This window comes from Syngnathus acus, chromosome 8 (assembly GCF_901709675.1).
Source record: "Syngnathus acus chromosome 8, fSynAcu1.2, whole genome shotgun sequence".
Lineage (NCBI taxonomy): Eukaryota > Metazoa > Chordata > Actinopteri > Syngnathiformes > Syngnathidae > Syngnathus > Syngnathus acus.
Genome location: NC_051093.1, coordinates 9089295 through 9104115, shown reverse-complemented (window position 1 = coordinate 9104115; position 14821 = coordinate 9089295). Strand labels below are relative to the sequence as shown.

The following is a 14821-nucleotide window of genomic DNA, read 5'->3' as shown; positions in this document are numbered from 1 at the left end:
AAAAAAAAATGAGGACGAGGAATGTGGTGGTTGGACTTTTTAAAAGTAGAGGAGGATGAAGCCGAAGAAGACACTCTGCTTCGAGGAGAGCGAGAGGCATAAGACGTGACACAAATGAAAATAGCTGGAGACTGTAAAAAGTAATGTTAGCTAAAATGGGTTGTGCAAGTCCATTTGTTCTGTGTGGTTGTCATAGATAACGCCAGTCCTGTTACATTGAGAGCTTTTATTTTCACCGCACTGCTAGTGCACCTTTGCAGATGGTAAATGGGCTTTCACTCGTATAGCACTTTTCTACCTACAAGGTACTCAAAGTACTTTAGCGCCGTCTCCTCTTTTTTTTCTACCGATGATGTTGCCTCAGCAGCAATTCAGTATCTCGCTCAAGGTCACGTGCACATAGTTACAACAACTGAGTGTCGAAGCCATGGGCGGCGCTAGTTTTTTTTTTTTTCCCGTGGGGGGGGGGCATAGGGATATCTGAGGGAGTCGGCAAAACAAATAGTATGAATTTATACATTTAATTTTCAAAGTGGAGCAAAAATTGAAGACTCACATTCTCTCCATGTGAAAAGCAAGAATTTAATTGTAATAAATGACAATAAACAACATCACAGTACAACAAGACATATGTTCATAACAGATTCGACATACCATTGTACAAATGCAAACAAAAAATCACGCCCAAAAGACATAACAGGCTTATTCTTCAGTATCAATGTTCTTATTATAATGCCACAACACCATCGAAATGTGCCCAAAAGCTGTGACATAAAAGTACACGAACTGAATAAACACCAAACGTCTTATCAGCGTTGCACACAAAGACAATATTAGGCACGGCATGATTTGGCGTAGATGTTTTCAAATTTCAGTTTCTTTGTATGGCATACAGATCTGCAGGGTGAAAACACGTCGACCAAATATATATTGCACTCATCAGAATGACACATTTTAAAACTGGTGTAGGAAATACGCAAAAATATTTTCATCTGCAGTCCACAGCGAGTGTTTAGTCTGTCACTCCGTCACATCTCACGACGCTTGAGCGTCTTGTGATCTTTTAAAATATTTCGGATTCAACCTAGCCAGGCCCTCACGCATGGAATGTCGGAAGATGACAATAACCGGAAGGTTGTCTCTTTATCCCGTGGCTCTACTCAGTTGTCAAAATTGAAATGGCATAAAAAAAAAAAAATCTGAATTTATAGATATATCCTTTTTTTGTGATTCCAAACTCGTAAACCCAAACTCATTGTGATAGTACAAAAAATATGCACAAAATGTAAATACAATAAAAAATAGTGTGCCTGATATACCGTAAAGGTCATCGAATGATCAATTTCTCATGTTTCATGTATGAATATAACATGCAGGTCAAAATGATCCATCTAACACACTGACGTTTATTATATCCCACTCTTTGCTTTTCCTGAAATTTCATCATCTTGCAGCTTCTTGAGATTCTTATCTCACCTTCGACTTCTTTTCACAATTTAAACGGCTCAATTGTTAATTATTCCAAGTTGCATTTGAGATTGCTGCTTTGCATTAGGAAACTCTTCATAAAATTCAAACGTTTGTTTTTTGAAATACCACATCCTGGCTAGCTGCCCTTTCATCCTTTTTGTCCATATTATGTAACTGCAAAAATGGAATGCTAACAACTTTTTATTCTAAAAAAAACCCAAACTTCCTCCTTTCCCTCAAACGCTCCATCTGTCACTTGGAGCTGCGGCCGTGTTTACTACAAGGCTCCCCCGGGTACTTAGTGGCTCCGCCATAAACCTCCACTCCACGCTCAGTCCAAGGAACCACGCTGCCCTGGGTCACCGTCCCACAACGAGCCAAGCCGGCCACCTGCTCGGCAGACAGGACTCGGTCCCACACAGCCACCTGGGACAACTCTCCGACTAAAGCTTGAGTTGAATCAAAGCCTCCGCCCAGGGAATCCTAGGGTGGAAAACAACCCATTTCAGAGGTTTGCTGACCCAAAAGACTTTTGCTGAAGCATTTACCTGCTCTTGACCTAGGACTAACACTCCTCCAGGTCTAATATTATGACCGTCCGCCAGGCCGTGGCCTTCTCCTCTCAGCTTGCCCCCCTGGTAGGCCTGCCACGCTCCTCCTTTCTGGTTCCAGCTCACACATACGTGTTGCCAGTTGTCGCGAGACAGGTTCAGAGGTAGTTGGGCCACCTAGAAAAAAAAAGCAGAAATTGAATTTTGATAGTCGTACTTAGTTTGTACTGTTTTACTGCCGGCGATTATGCCGCCTTTAAGGCGACGCCTTTCCTCAGGGCGTTTTTTAGCATAAGTGGTTCGTTAAAATATATCTATAGCCCCTGTTGCTCGCTTTTATCGTGTAAGGCAGACAAGACAATATTTTTCTTGCACTTGTCTGCCAGATTTGTCTGTTAGTGGCTATAAAAAGTCTACACACCCCTTTTTTTGTCCAATTAAAAAAATGATCTTAAGACAAATAATTTGAATAATAATTTCAGTGGGTATAAAAAGTCTACACACCCCTGTTTTTGTCCAATTTAAAAAAAAAATGAGCTCAAGACAAATAATTTCAAAACTCTTCCAACTCCCTATGACATTTCTTTTCGTCATTTTGAGAGCATATATATGAAACAAGTGGGATCGTGCAGTTGCACAAGTATACACACCCTCTTTTAATAGAGCATACGACTGTTCAAACTCATTACAAGAAAGATATTTTTTCTTTTTTTTACATCCAGATGGACAGGTTATAGGTCACAATAACGACGGCTAAAGTTTTGAATTGATTTTTCATGATTATTTTCACTACCTTGTCATTGATGAAAAGTTCAGTGGGCGTACGCAGACCTTGGAGTAGCACCAGTTCATTAGGTTGCTCCGGCACGGCATAAGAGATGGGCGTTCCGATGCCTCCTTCCGTGGGTCGAAGCCAAAGGCAGAAGGTGAAGGCCCATAACTTTGGAATAAACTGTCTCACCACGGCGTACATGTAGTTAGTACGGGATGGGAAAGAGAGTCTGTAGCCCTCTGCAAAGTAATTGGCTGAAAGAGACAAGAAACGCAAAAGTCTTTTTTTTTTTTTTTTTTTTCTTTTCCTGCTTGCATTTGATAGTCTCACTGATCATTTATTTGCAGCAGAGAATCTTACTTGAGCTAAAACTCGATGTATTCTCGCACCACTGCGTTCTATTTACCGTCTGGATTAATATTTACCTTCCTCCAATCCCGAGAGTCGGTGGTGGAGCTTGTCGATCCCCCGCTCCATTTCCTGTCTGTGTCTTTGGGTTTCCAGCCTCAAGGCTTTTCTCTCTTTCTCCAACAGCTCCACCTTCCTTTCAAGCTCCTCTTCCAAGTCCTCCACCGTCAAGGGCCTTTCTGCACCCGCTTTATGGCCAACTGAAATTTCCGGGCTCAAAGATTTGTTGTCGTCCTCCGCAAGCGCCGAGGCGCCGATGTCCGTCTGGTTGTGAGGAAACAGATTGATGTCGGCCTGCGGAGAAGGAAGACCACGTAGGTAGGAGAAAACTTTATCATGCTGGTGCTGCTTGCAAGGTGTGTTCATTTCCCACAATCCGGTTCTGTAAACATTTTCACACGTGTGGAAATGAGAAACAGTTGAAAAGGTCAAAAACACAAAGCAGGAGCAAGTGTTTTTTTGTGGCCTTTCTTCTTGACGTAACTAATTTCCCCATCCATCATGGAGACCTGACCAGACCAAAAAACGTACAACTGTGAGTCGTCGGAACCAATGTACAGTACTGTACACTATTTTTGTGTTGCATAAGAAAGGTGAAGCTATAGAAGAATCCAAACAGTTCCCATAAGGACAAACATTATGTAAGAAGCGTTACCTCCGTGCTCATCTTTAGGAGGATGTACGATTCAGAGTACCGAGGATACTGGTAAAAAAATATGACCTATTGATTTTGCGGTAAAAGCAGATAAACAGCACAAGTGTCATTTTTATGAGAGCAGTCTGCACGGCCAATAGTGGCAGCTGGTAGAATTTAATTTTTCATTTGCAAAAATGTAGAAGAAATTCCCAGATGCTGATGATGGGTCACATTGGTAAATGAATGCGAATATTTCAATGACACCGATTCCGATCATGCACCATCCTATTTGGACGCTTATGAATCTGTTCTCTAATATTTCATTTCTATCACTTAGCCAGGGGTTGTGCTTGAGGCAGGGGGTTGTTTACGCACGGGGGCGACAAGTTTTTTTTGTTTTGTTTTTTTACTGATGCATAAATGCATGAATTTGTAAGAAGGTGCTCGTGTTGAGCATGCATCATTACAGATCTGCATAAATGACAAGCTTTTATACCCCAAATGAAATCTGGTGCATACTAAATAGAATTTAAAGTCGATGCTGTGCGAATCAACAACCGTCTCGAAAACAAGGACCGACGACGTGGATTGCCGGTGTTAGCAGATGTGTGAAATCGTCCATCCAGATTGACCGTTTTCGAAATTCCCCTCGACACACAATCAGATGTAAACACCGCTGTGCAGCTAGAGCGAGCCGAGCACCCACTGATGGAAACGTGACTAGGCTGTTGAGAGAAAACTACAAGTGATGGCTCCCTGGCAAAACAATGCAGCATTATAAAATATGATGCTGCAGCAGCAGCATTTTCAAAAACAATATCAGAGCATTTGAGGTCAAGTCATGAAGAGATGGCTCTAATAAAAGTGGGACTGTGCAAGCAGGGAATTGAATGAGAGGTCTGTAGCCTACAACTAGGCAAGTCATACATTATGGATGATATTGCTTTCGCCGAAAAGGCCGCTATACATCTTGAGAATCTGGTCAGAGGAGAGTATGTTTTATGTTACGCTACCCCCTCCTCTTTTTCCTCTGGCTGATGATGCTGTTCTCTTTTTTCCCCCCTCTTCTGCCACTTTACCATCAGCCCTCCTCCCCAGCCGCATCACTTTGCCCCCTTTTTTTTTTTTTTTTTCCTCTCCCAGGCCTTTTTTTTTTTTTCCATCTCTCTGTTTTTATTGCAATCTGCTTTCTTGGCATAGTAGATTACAGGAACAATGTTGGCTAACAGTTTGTTGCTGTAAAAAAACACATTAAGGACAGTATGATTCCACATATCATCGAGCCTTTCTGTCTTTTATGATGTCTTCTTTAAAATATCATAGTTGTGCTTGGTGAATATTTTTATGCATGTCTCTTTCTAATGGATTCTTGCTTCCCCCCCCCCCCCCCCCCCAAAAAAAGCTGCCAATGTTCACAAAGGCTCACTTGACTCCAACTCTCTTTGCATGCACCTTGAGAAAAATCCAGACTGGAATGATCCCTGATGAGCATTTAGACATCATCAAATAGAAATTCTCAACAGTTTTGAGACAGGAATCCCTCCTCTGCTTTTAAAATCATGCCATGCAAGCGCCCCAGGATAAGGAGTGGGATTCATGATACGCCTCTGCAGTGTAGTGTAGCTGCGTGTAGGGGGTGATTTCTTCCTGCACAACATACCTCCAGTCTCTCAATGCGGTCTTTGAGCTGACTGATGGCCTGCTCCAGCTCATTCACAGCCCGTAGCGTGAGCACGTGGTCAGGTGCCGACGCGGGGCTATCCCGCACCATGATCCGCTCTGCCGGGCTTTTGCCTCCCCATATGCCCGCGGCACCTCTCCGTCTCTCTCCGACGCCACCGCGACCCTTCATCCCCCTCTCGCACTCGGATAGTTTGCCAGTCAGCTCCCTGATGGTCCGCTGGTCCGTTTGTATTTGCTCCTTTTGCTGGAGGACGGTTTGCCGGAGCTCGTCCGCGGTGGTGCGGAGGTAGCCCCAGTCCTCTCCCGCGTATAGCGTCGGGTCGTCCGCTTGTTGCTGAAAGTTTCTCGGGTCGCACTCTCCGGCGGGGATCGGCGTGCAAATGAGTCGGCTGACCGCTGGGTCGTGCCCGGTTAGTCCAGTGACCCCGTCCAGACCGTCGAGCCCGATGCGGAAGGTCGGCGCCTCGGATTCGGGCACTTCAGAACCATGGAGAGCGCCCAAGGCGCCAGTCCTGGCCGCTGAGCCTCTGGTGGCGGGGGGCTGCGTCGCGCCGTGCGCGTACAGCGATCGGTTGTCGGCTGCCGGCTGCTGCCGTGCCGCCTTGGTGCTTCCGGTGTGGACGGCCGCGATGATGCAGATAACGGCGCCGATAAAGGCCACCATGCCGGCGGCCAAAATGATCACAATGAACTTCAGGGTGGCGGCGGAGACGATCGACAATCAAAAAAATCTAATCATAACAACAACAACAACCCCGCGGGAGGAAAAAGTGCTCGAACGCAGCAAAAATCATCGATTTGACGCGTTTTGATTCCAAGAGCAAACGAGAAAAAAAAGAATCCGGTTTACTTTTGTGTTCTCACGGAGGTAGTGAGGACACGAGAGCGAGTTATCATGGAGTCGTCAGAAAGCATTTGAGCATAGTGTGTTACTGTTACGCCTCCTCCGTGCGTGCGTGCGCGCAACGCGCATGTCAGACAAAATGCAGCCCGGCCCGGTGATCATAATTGAGGCAAAATGTGTGGGTGACAATCCCAATGGAAGTACCTACAACACCCTTCAATGTGCATGCGCAAATTTGGGTGTTTTTTGTTGTTGCTCTTGTGTGATGTTCTTCTTAACTCGCACTGCAACATAACTCCTCATTGATCCTAAAATAAAAATGAAAAAATACAATTATAAATCCATAAAAAATATAATTATAATCAATTGTTGTAAATCAACAGACTTGATTGAGTGTATTACTGGCAAGGCTGAGCCACTTGTTGCTAGGCAAAACTCATGGAACACATTTCTTAAAAAAAAAAAAATACCACCAATGTTTCTAGGCATTTGCATCAATGCTACTTAATGTATCAAAGATAAATGGCATTTTCAGAAGGGAACACAGTGCACTCTTCCCCCAGCCTCTTAATCCAATGTCTCCATCTATAAAACAAGTTAAGCGTGAATTTATATGGGATGCATATCCGCTTGCCGCTTGAAGAAAATGTAACTTGGCTGCATATCGAAGGCATTTTTTTTTGCTGCACTGCAGTGAATGTTTTTCCTGCATACAGCCTTCATAGGTATATTTGTACCAGCCACCCCCCACCCACTATATCTAATCATGAGTTGCTCAGCTTCACATTCCAGCCATACTATATACTGTGTGGGGAAGTGTGCACGGCTATAAATCCCGCTCAAGGTTCCCACTGGAGCAGCTCCACAGCAATAGACTTGATCGAATGATGACCCTGGTGGTGGTGGATGGTGGGTGTCTTTGCGTGTTGCACGATTCCGAGCTGCTGCCATTAGTGAGGTCATTAAATCACGCACACACACACAGCTAAGTGCTAATACGTGTTAATCTTTGGGTCAGCATGCACTCATGGCTTTTTTTTAAATGCTTACTTTTTGAATGTGGTTCCCATTGTAATTATTATTCTAAACATATATATTCCACTAAAATTTGCATTATAAAGACTAAACTGGGAGAAGCTCTCGAGACTTTAGTGCAGTTATTAATCAGCAAACTGTGCATTCATCTTTAATTGATGTAAAAAGCCAGTGGAGCCGTAAAAAGACTCTTTAGTGGTTAATTTACTGTAGCCTACATTTAAATTCATTCAGGTCAGAATTAACATTTGTGGATTAGATGATCACAAGTTTGTGTTCAATTGGTTTTGCTTTCAGGCTGTTTTTTTTTTTTTTTTTCCATCTCCATCATAATACTGCTTAAAATTCTTCTCGTGTATCCAGTTGGTTTTTAATGCCACCTAGTGTACAAGCCAATCGCGCCCGCCGCCTGACTCTGACAACCACGGCTTGTAATTTATTAAACTATAAATAATAAATCCAGTTCTCAAAGCGTCCATATTTCCCTCACTCATTTCCTCTCTCGAGTTGAACGCATCAATATACTCATCAGCGCGGTGTTGTGCTAATGCAGATATAATGAGTCATGAGAGATGCGGGTTAATGCAGTGTCATATCCTTGTGAGCAGGCAACAATTTTAATTCAATCTTTAACACCTTAACTAACGGACTTCCGCATATTTATAAAAATTCTCCCGTTTATTCTATATTATGTCTTTTCTTTTTTTCCTATATGCTCACAAAATGCACCGGTCACAGCTTCTGTGGTAAATTGGGTCCCCTAAAGTTGGAATAATAAAAACAATAAATTGTCTCTAGCTTTGTGGGGAAGTGAAAAAAAGAAATCTATCCCAATGTTTTATTCAGCAAACACTAAGTCACGCTTTACAGGATATGCCGTTGTGTTTTATGGCTGGGCCGTGTTTAATTATTTACTGCACGCTATTCAAGTCACAGCTGAGTCTATTAGCAACAACCTGAGCTCTTTCACTTCCATACATCCAACTCGGTTGGCTCGGATGAGTTAAGACTCGGATGCTCTCAAGGGATTTCATCGACAGTTCCGCAAGAGTGGATATTAAAATGTCTGCAATGAACAGTGAACAGTTACATCGATCAACCTTGGGGATTTACTCGGTAAGTAATAAATAGTTTTGGGATTGGAAGTTGAATGGAATTTTCCGTTTTGAACTCATCATTAAAGTGTAGATGTGATTTTTTTAATACAAACTCAATGATTAAGATCCAAATGTTTTTGTTAGTCATATATTTCTCTTTTTTTTTGTCTTCAACAGAGCTTGATGGATGAATTCAACCCCGACCTTCAAAAACTTGTGTCGCTGGGAAACAGCTATGTCCGAGCTTTCCATAGTAAGCAAAAGACAACGATGGTGAAGGAGAACCAATTTGAATTTGTTGCTTTCTGACTCCTTGTGTGTGGTGTTCGCACACCATTCATTTAATAGCGCTGTAAACTAAACAAACTGTAACGTCAGCCGTCTGTTTGATGGAACCTCGTTCCAAAGTTCATGTTTGTTGGGACTTTTGTAGTGCTGTTGTGTTTGCTAGTGCACGCCTCGCTTGTATCCAAGGCGTGTTTGGAGTTCTTATTACGACATTATCAAGATTCAAGCAACTGGGTTTCTTGCCCCTAGGAGAAAAAAAAACACATTTACAATATATTGGATTTTTTTACGGTGGATGTAAAAAGTCTACATGTCTTGTATTATATTACAGCGGGTTTTTTTTGGTACAAGGAAATGTAACTAAGATAAATAATAAAACCTTTTTCCTCCATGAATGTATAACCTGCACTGTTCAAGGAGGGGCGGGTGTATTTTTAACAGGGGAAGGGATTTTTTTTTTAAGTTTACACAGCTATTGATGTGCTGCAATGACCTGCTGTACATTTAAGTATGTAGCTAGCATGCTAAATATTTCAGCAAGAGGAACATTGCCAAGTGGGGTGTGTGTGTGTATATGTAAATGGTCCATTACTTTCCAATGTTTGCCGTGTTTTTCAGCTCTGGCGGTGAAAAGCGATGCTTACTTCACTGCGCTTTCACAGATGGGCGAGCAGGCCTTTCACACCATGTCCTCGCGTTCCATAGGTAAGTCAAAACACCAAAAGGGAACTTCAATTCTATTGGATTGCAAAATCAAGAGGTTATTTCTGCACAGGCACATTTAATTCATTTGTATAGATTTGATTGAGTAGGCCTCAAATGAACCAAGCTGGCCAATGAACTCCTACAGTAGTTCCGAAACCTTGAGAACTCTTGCACTACAACAGGCTTGACTGAATGATACCTATTGAGTCGTGTGTGTGTGTGTGTGTGTGTGTGTGTGTCCATGACAACCAAGGACAAGATATGTGAGTGTGTGTGTTATTTATCCAGCAGTATTGAGTAACAGTTGCTGGCATGAGGACATGTATAATAGATAATGACAGGTAGTGCCTCGTTGAACTTTCTGTTGGGGACCCCAAATAAATATATATATATACACGTATATATCGCAATTTTTACATGATTTATTGTATTTATCTTTAAGGAGATGTCCTGATTCAGATCGCCGAGAGCCAAAAGAGGCTCACCTTGGAGCTGGAGGGAGTAGTAAGTAACAAGATTTCACAAAGAATTTGAAAGTATTATAATACTATTATGTGTATTTTATTGCATGTTGACAGTCACTGTATACTGTATGTGTGTGTCATCCAAGTTCCGCTGGTTCACTAATGACATTCTTGAAGAGATGGATCAGAACGTTAGACTGGACAGAGATTATTTATCGGTAAGTGAGACTCTCTTCCGACATGAAAAGGAAAAGTGACTTTCTTGCAACTTTAAGATGGTGATTCATGTAAAGTGCTTGAACGGAACTGACAGGGCAGCAGAAAGCAATACGAGGTGAGCGTCTATGGTCAGACAGCAGCTACGAGCAGGCGTGGAGCTAACCAGGTTAGCATTAAATGTCTTCCAGTGGAAATGTGTGTATTGTGTATGAGGTGATTTACAGTCAATCTTATGTACGAACAGAATGCTGCTGAGCATTTGCAGTTCCTTCAAGAAAGTCATAGCGAGGTGCTAAAGGAGGAAGAGAGAAGATATCGCTTCCTGGCTGAGAAACACTGTGGCCTTATCCAGTCCTTCTCCCGTCTCATGACTAAGGTACTATAACAAGGACATGAATTCTCAATCATGTTTCATGATTGTGTCAGCGACTATTAGTCTCTGTGGGCAAATTGGCTGTCTTTATAATGAGGGTCAACCGCAGAGCAGGTGATTAGAAGATGACGGCGATTCAGCACCTTTAGCAGGATGGAGAAAGGTTGACTGTTTTCCACTTGCTCCTTCCGTCCGTCCGTCCTTCTTTCTTTCATCTTGCCACAGCCAGTCAAACTGACACCTCGAATCGGAGACCAAAGTATGTTTAGAACATACTTTGTTTTACGAGGTCCTAGCCATCTGAAATAATTATCGAACCATCTGTGGGGAAACCGCTCATGCTTCAAAGGGCAAAGGCAATAAGCGAGCACTAATTACCCTCATCCGCAAGTCGCTGAGGTCATGTTTTGCGTGCAGTTGTCAACACTTTAAGTCATCTCTGTTTTGTGTCATAGAATGGAGGGCCTCTCCAGCAGAAGGCTGACTTGTGGACAGAGGAGGTTAATGCTACGAGAGGATCGGATGCCAAACGGACGCCTGGCCTGGATAGCCCTGTGAGTCAGTTTATCGAGCAAGGTCAAAGATGCATTACATGTTTGGGACAATATTTTGTTTCTTAGAATTGATCTCTATCAGCTCAATTTGGGTCTGCATCTCATCTGACAATTTGTTTTTGCTGCTGTAGTGCCCTCTGGTGGCAGGTTGTATCTCTCAGAATTGATCGAGCATGAAGATGAAACCGCGACTGCATGAGATTATAAATAAATGTTTATGTCATCTCGAAGCATCTAAATGAAACCCGATAATGAGCATTCTCGGACGGATCAATGTGTTGTCTTGAATTTTGTTCTTGCAGGCGCAGGTAAGACAAGCGAACCGGAGGAACAGAGAAGAGCAACCTCTCGGCAATGTACCGTCAAGAGGTGAGAAAATTAGTTGAGCGCAGAAATTTGTCGGTCTTTAAAAGAAAAATAGACTTACTTTCAAATATAAGTGAAATGGAGGAGAATTGGAGATGGCACAAGTTGACATCAGAAGCAGAGCCAGAATTTGAGCTCCAGTGTGTTTGATTCTTGATGTGTTCAGCACCGTCCCCCCAGGGCAGCATCTATCGCTCTTCGGTGGGGGGTGCAGGAAGATCCATGAGGGCCCTGGTAGCCCATCAGCCAGTTGGCTCCAATCCAACCCTGCTGCACTTTGCCAGGGGAGAGATGATTACCGTGCTGGTCCCGCAGCCGAAAAACGGCTGGCTGTACGGCCGTGCAGCTGGCAACAATTCACGGTGAGTTGGAGTCCTTCTCTGTGTGCAAATGTGTGTATGCACTCGCCGCCTGCTGTACTATGCAATCTAATGAGTTCTTTCAAATGTGGTGCAAATGTATTCATGTCAGATTGAACTAGAGTATCCCCTCCATTTGTTACTTGTGGATTTATTTTTTGAAAGCCTTTATCTGCTGCAAAACTCACCTATTGCTGTTTTTGTGCCCTGTCTAATATAAAAGTATTGCTTTGGCACCATCTTAGTGACAAGGAACTATGTTGAGGTGAAACGCAAAATTGTTTAGACAGGCGAGAGATGAATGAAAAGTAGTGCTTTGCTGCCCTCTTGTGGCATCTGCAGGCAATTACAAACCTCTGTGGATGGATGATGATTATTCAAGAATTTGTGAAGTAGTTGTCAGACACTATATAAGCATGTTTTAACATATGAAATTTATTAAGAGACTGTATTTTCTTTTCTTCAGAATCAACACAAAACTTATTTCTCAGTGTCCATATGTTTTCAGTCAAGGATGGTTCCCGGCCTCCTTTGTGGAAGAAGTAGATGTGGACCCTCCTCTGCAAACTGACCTGGGGTAATCAAACACGCTGGAAAAAAAAAAGGATGCGTCCTGTAATTCCTCAGTCCAAAAAAGAGGGAGAGAGATTTTGTCGATCGTTGCACGGTTTCCATTTAGAATTCATGTTACATCGCCCTCATCCGCAAGGAACTTCAGCCTCATTAGCCTCAGTCAAATGAGAATCTTTTTTTAATCACTTGGAGTGTCAGATGTGGCAACTTTGATCTGTCCATTACAAGTAGAAACGTGACTGGGTATAATAATGCTTTGAGGATAATCAAGGACATCATCAGTAAGTGCTCAACTTATTGTTCTCACATCGAGGAAATCTTTCACTTCATCAATAGTTTTGAATGATTGAATTCTGCACAGCCGCACCGCTACTTACTTAAGAGTTCTTTCCCCCAGGCCATCTCAATTGGATTTATATGGCCCAATAATCAGGGCTGAGCCATTTAAGTTATATGGGTGACCCAGCGCCTTGAGGAACACCAGTACGAGCATTTAGCTCAAACATTGTTCACTCACTGTGGACACTTTATGTTAAATCGAATATCAAGTGGATGGCAACTTTCTGCACACTTACCAACCTCTTTTGTCAGTGTTGTTGAAATCAGGCGTTTTAAATGATGAGGAAAGCGAAAGTCAAAGTCTGCTTTATTGTCAATTTCTTCACATGCCAAGACACACAAAGAAATCGAAATTACGTTCCCACTATCCCACGGTGACAAGACATAGTACACAAAGCTTTTGTCAGATGAAATACTTTGTATTATTCCTCACTGATTTTATTAATTATGTGTATCTTTGCAGTAGTTCCGCTCCTCGGGGACGAAGCAACAGCAGTGCGAGTAGCCGTACGGAAAGAAAGACGCCACCTCCGCCGCCGCCTCCGCCTCTGCTATCGCAATCTTCAAATAAATACTCCAGTCAAACGAGCACATCAGACAAAACAACGGGGTCTAATCCCGAAAAAAAGGTAAACACTATTAACAGTTAGTTACTATTGAACAGTCCGACCGAATCATGTGCTATTTTTGCTTTTTATTCATGTCTCAGATGAAAGTCAGGCTACATTGCTTGTGGGTTTACTGATAGATAGAAAAAAAACACATTAATTAGCAGTCTGCTTTGAAGCCTTTCATATAAAGGCTTTTGTTGCAATGTACTCGTTTGTCCAGCAGGGGCACTCTGGCAAAGTACTGTTCTCCATGTCACCTCATCCCTCTTTCTGGTGGATGCAGGGTGGAAGCTCCAGCTGCTGATAGTGGATGAGTGAGGAAGTTTGTGTGTGTGTGCGTGTGCGTGCATGTGTGTGTTGTGATATCATTTTGAAGATATCCTCCACCATTTGTACATTTGTTAGAATGTGCAAGAGAATGGCGTGAACCGCTCAAGAGTTCAATGGTTGAAGTTGTCTCAAACTTCCAAGTGTTAGTTGTTTGTTTCACTCACTCAGACCCTTTTCTTGTTTTTCTGCAGCGATCCCAGCCACACGAATCAAAACCAGAACTCTTCCCGAGGTAAGAAAAAAAGGCCATGTGATGCAAATGCGGCTGATGTTTTTCCATCGAGAAAAATGAATCATACATAAATCTTTTCCTTTCTTCTCTCTATCTTAAGGGGCACAAACCCATTTGCAACAGTTAAGTTGAAGCCCACATCCACCAATGACAGGTCAGCGCCTCGTGTTTATCGCTAATGTCACCTAGCTATCAAAATACAACAAGTACGGTTGACGATTGTCCTCTCTTGACGTTGTTAATAATACTTTGCCATATTCTGCAACCTCTTCGGGTTTGGATGATTGCATTCTAGTTTTGTTGAATGAATCATATGGAGATCATATTCTGCTTGAATACCACCACAATTCTCTTTCCAGTATCTATTTTTTTTTAATAATGTGCCACTATGAACCAATGTAATGTATCACTTATTGCCAGCAGGGGGCGCTACCACTGTCCCAGCAACAAATGTAGACAAATATTTGTGAGGGGCCACTTAAAATCTCTTTTCCCAATTTTGGGCTACATTACAAGTCTCGGTATTTTTGTGCTGAGCATGATTTTTAGGTAGTTAAAAATAACGCGCCTTCAATTTTCATGACTTAGAAATCGTCCGTATGCTCGATTCTGAGCAGTTGTTGGTGTTTTTAATTTTTTTCCTTACCATCGCACTTCGGCTCTGGTATTTCTTCGCTAGTCTGTTCTCAACCATATAGTAATTGGAAAATTAAAACTAATGACACCTCTGAGACATCATAGCTCCATTCATGCAAATTGAAAATGTAATAATGAAATGTTACTATTCCCAAATAAATGCTGTTCAATGAAGGTCCATTTTAATATTTATTGTATCATTTTGTCTTGTCCCTCCCCTGGATACGCAACATTGGGAATCAAACCGGTTCTGTCTTGGTCGCCTCCATACAAGC

General features: G+C 42.5%; 2 protein-coding genes across 5 annotated transcripts; one reads left to right on the top strand and one right to left on the bottom strand.

The window, feature by feature from the left end:
* Positions 1 to 1590: 1590 nt before the first annotated feature.
* On the bottom strand, positions 1591 to 6527 carry cbx6b (chromobox homolog 6b). Its single transcript, XM_037255936.1, has 5 exons — positions 5499 to 6527; positions 3219 to 3495; positions 2815 to 3047; positions 2019 to 2198; positions 1591 to 1953 (listed from the first exon to the last, which is right to left on the bottom strand). Exons 1-5 carry the CDS (start codon positions 6183 to 6185, stop codon positions 1723 to 1725), a joined length of 1608 nt encoding a protein of 535 aa, XP_037111831.1. The 5' UTR covers positions 6186 to 6527; the 3' UTR covers positions 1591 to 1722.
* baiap2l2a (BAR/IMD domain containing adaptor protein 2 like 2a) lies at positions 3383 to 14724 on the top strand. 4 transcript variants are annotated; one of them, XM_037255984.1, is made up of 14 exons: positions 3383 to 3519; positions 8675 to 8750; positions 9404 to 9490; positions 9933 to 9994; positions 10101 to 10172; positions 10268 to 10339; positions 10418 to 10549; positions 11002 to 11100; positions 11403 to 11469; positions 11633 to 11828; positions 12334 to 12402; positions 13201 to 13366; positions 13870 to 13910; positions 14011 to 14720. In XM_037255984.1, the coding sequence occupies exons 2-14, from the start codon at positions 8681 to 8683 to the stop codon at positions 14087 to 14089; spliced, it is 1212 nt and encodes a 403-aa protein (XP_037111879.1). In that variant the 5' UTR covers positions 3383 to 3519; positions 8675 to 8680; the 3' UTR covers positions 14090 to 14720. The 4 variants fall into 4 exon arrangements, with proteins under 4 accessions (XP_037111879.1, XP_037111877.1, XP_037111878.1 ...); XM_037255982.1 differs by lacking the exon at positions 3383 to 3519 and adding an exon at positions 8320 to 8516 and having other exon boundaries at positions 13204 to 13366; positions 14011 to 14724; XM_037255983.1 differs by lacking the exon at positions 3383 to 3519 and adding an exon at positions 8323 to 8516 and having other exon boundaries at positions 11409 to 11469; positions 14011 to 14724.
* Positions 14725 to 14821: the final 97 nt, after the last annotated feature.

Bases quoted from the DNA above. Each gene is read 5' to 3' on its own strand.
- cbx6b (XM_037255936.1), bottom strand. From the start codon at position 6,185: ATGGTGGCCTTTATCGGCGCCGTTATCTGCATCATCGCGGCCGTCCAC. The intron at 3,496-5,498 runs GTATGTTGTGCA...CCTTCTCCGCAG, and splicing joins ACCGCATTGAGAGACTGGAG to GCCGACATCAATCTGTTTCC. The intron at 2,199-2,814 runs GTAGTGAAAATA...TTTTTTTTCTAG, and splicing joins AACTTTTCATCAATGACAAG to GTGGCCCAACTACCTCTGAA.
- baiap2l2a (XM_037255981.1), top strand. From the start codon at position 8,415: ATGCTCTCAAGGGATTTCATCGACAGTTCCGCAAGAGTGGATATTAAA. The intron at 11,101-11,402 runs GTGAGTCAGTTT...TTGTTCTTGCAG, and splicing joins CGCCTGGCCTGGATAGCCCT to GCGCAGGTAAGACAAGCGAA. The intron at 11,470-11,632 runs GTGAGAAAATTA...TGATGTGTTCAG, and splicing joins CGGCAATGTACCGTCAAGAG to CACCGTCCCCCCAGGGCAGC.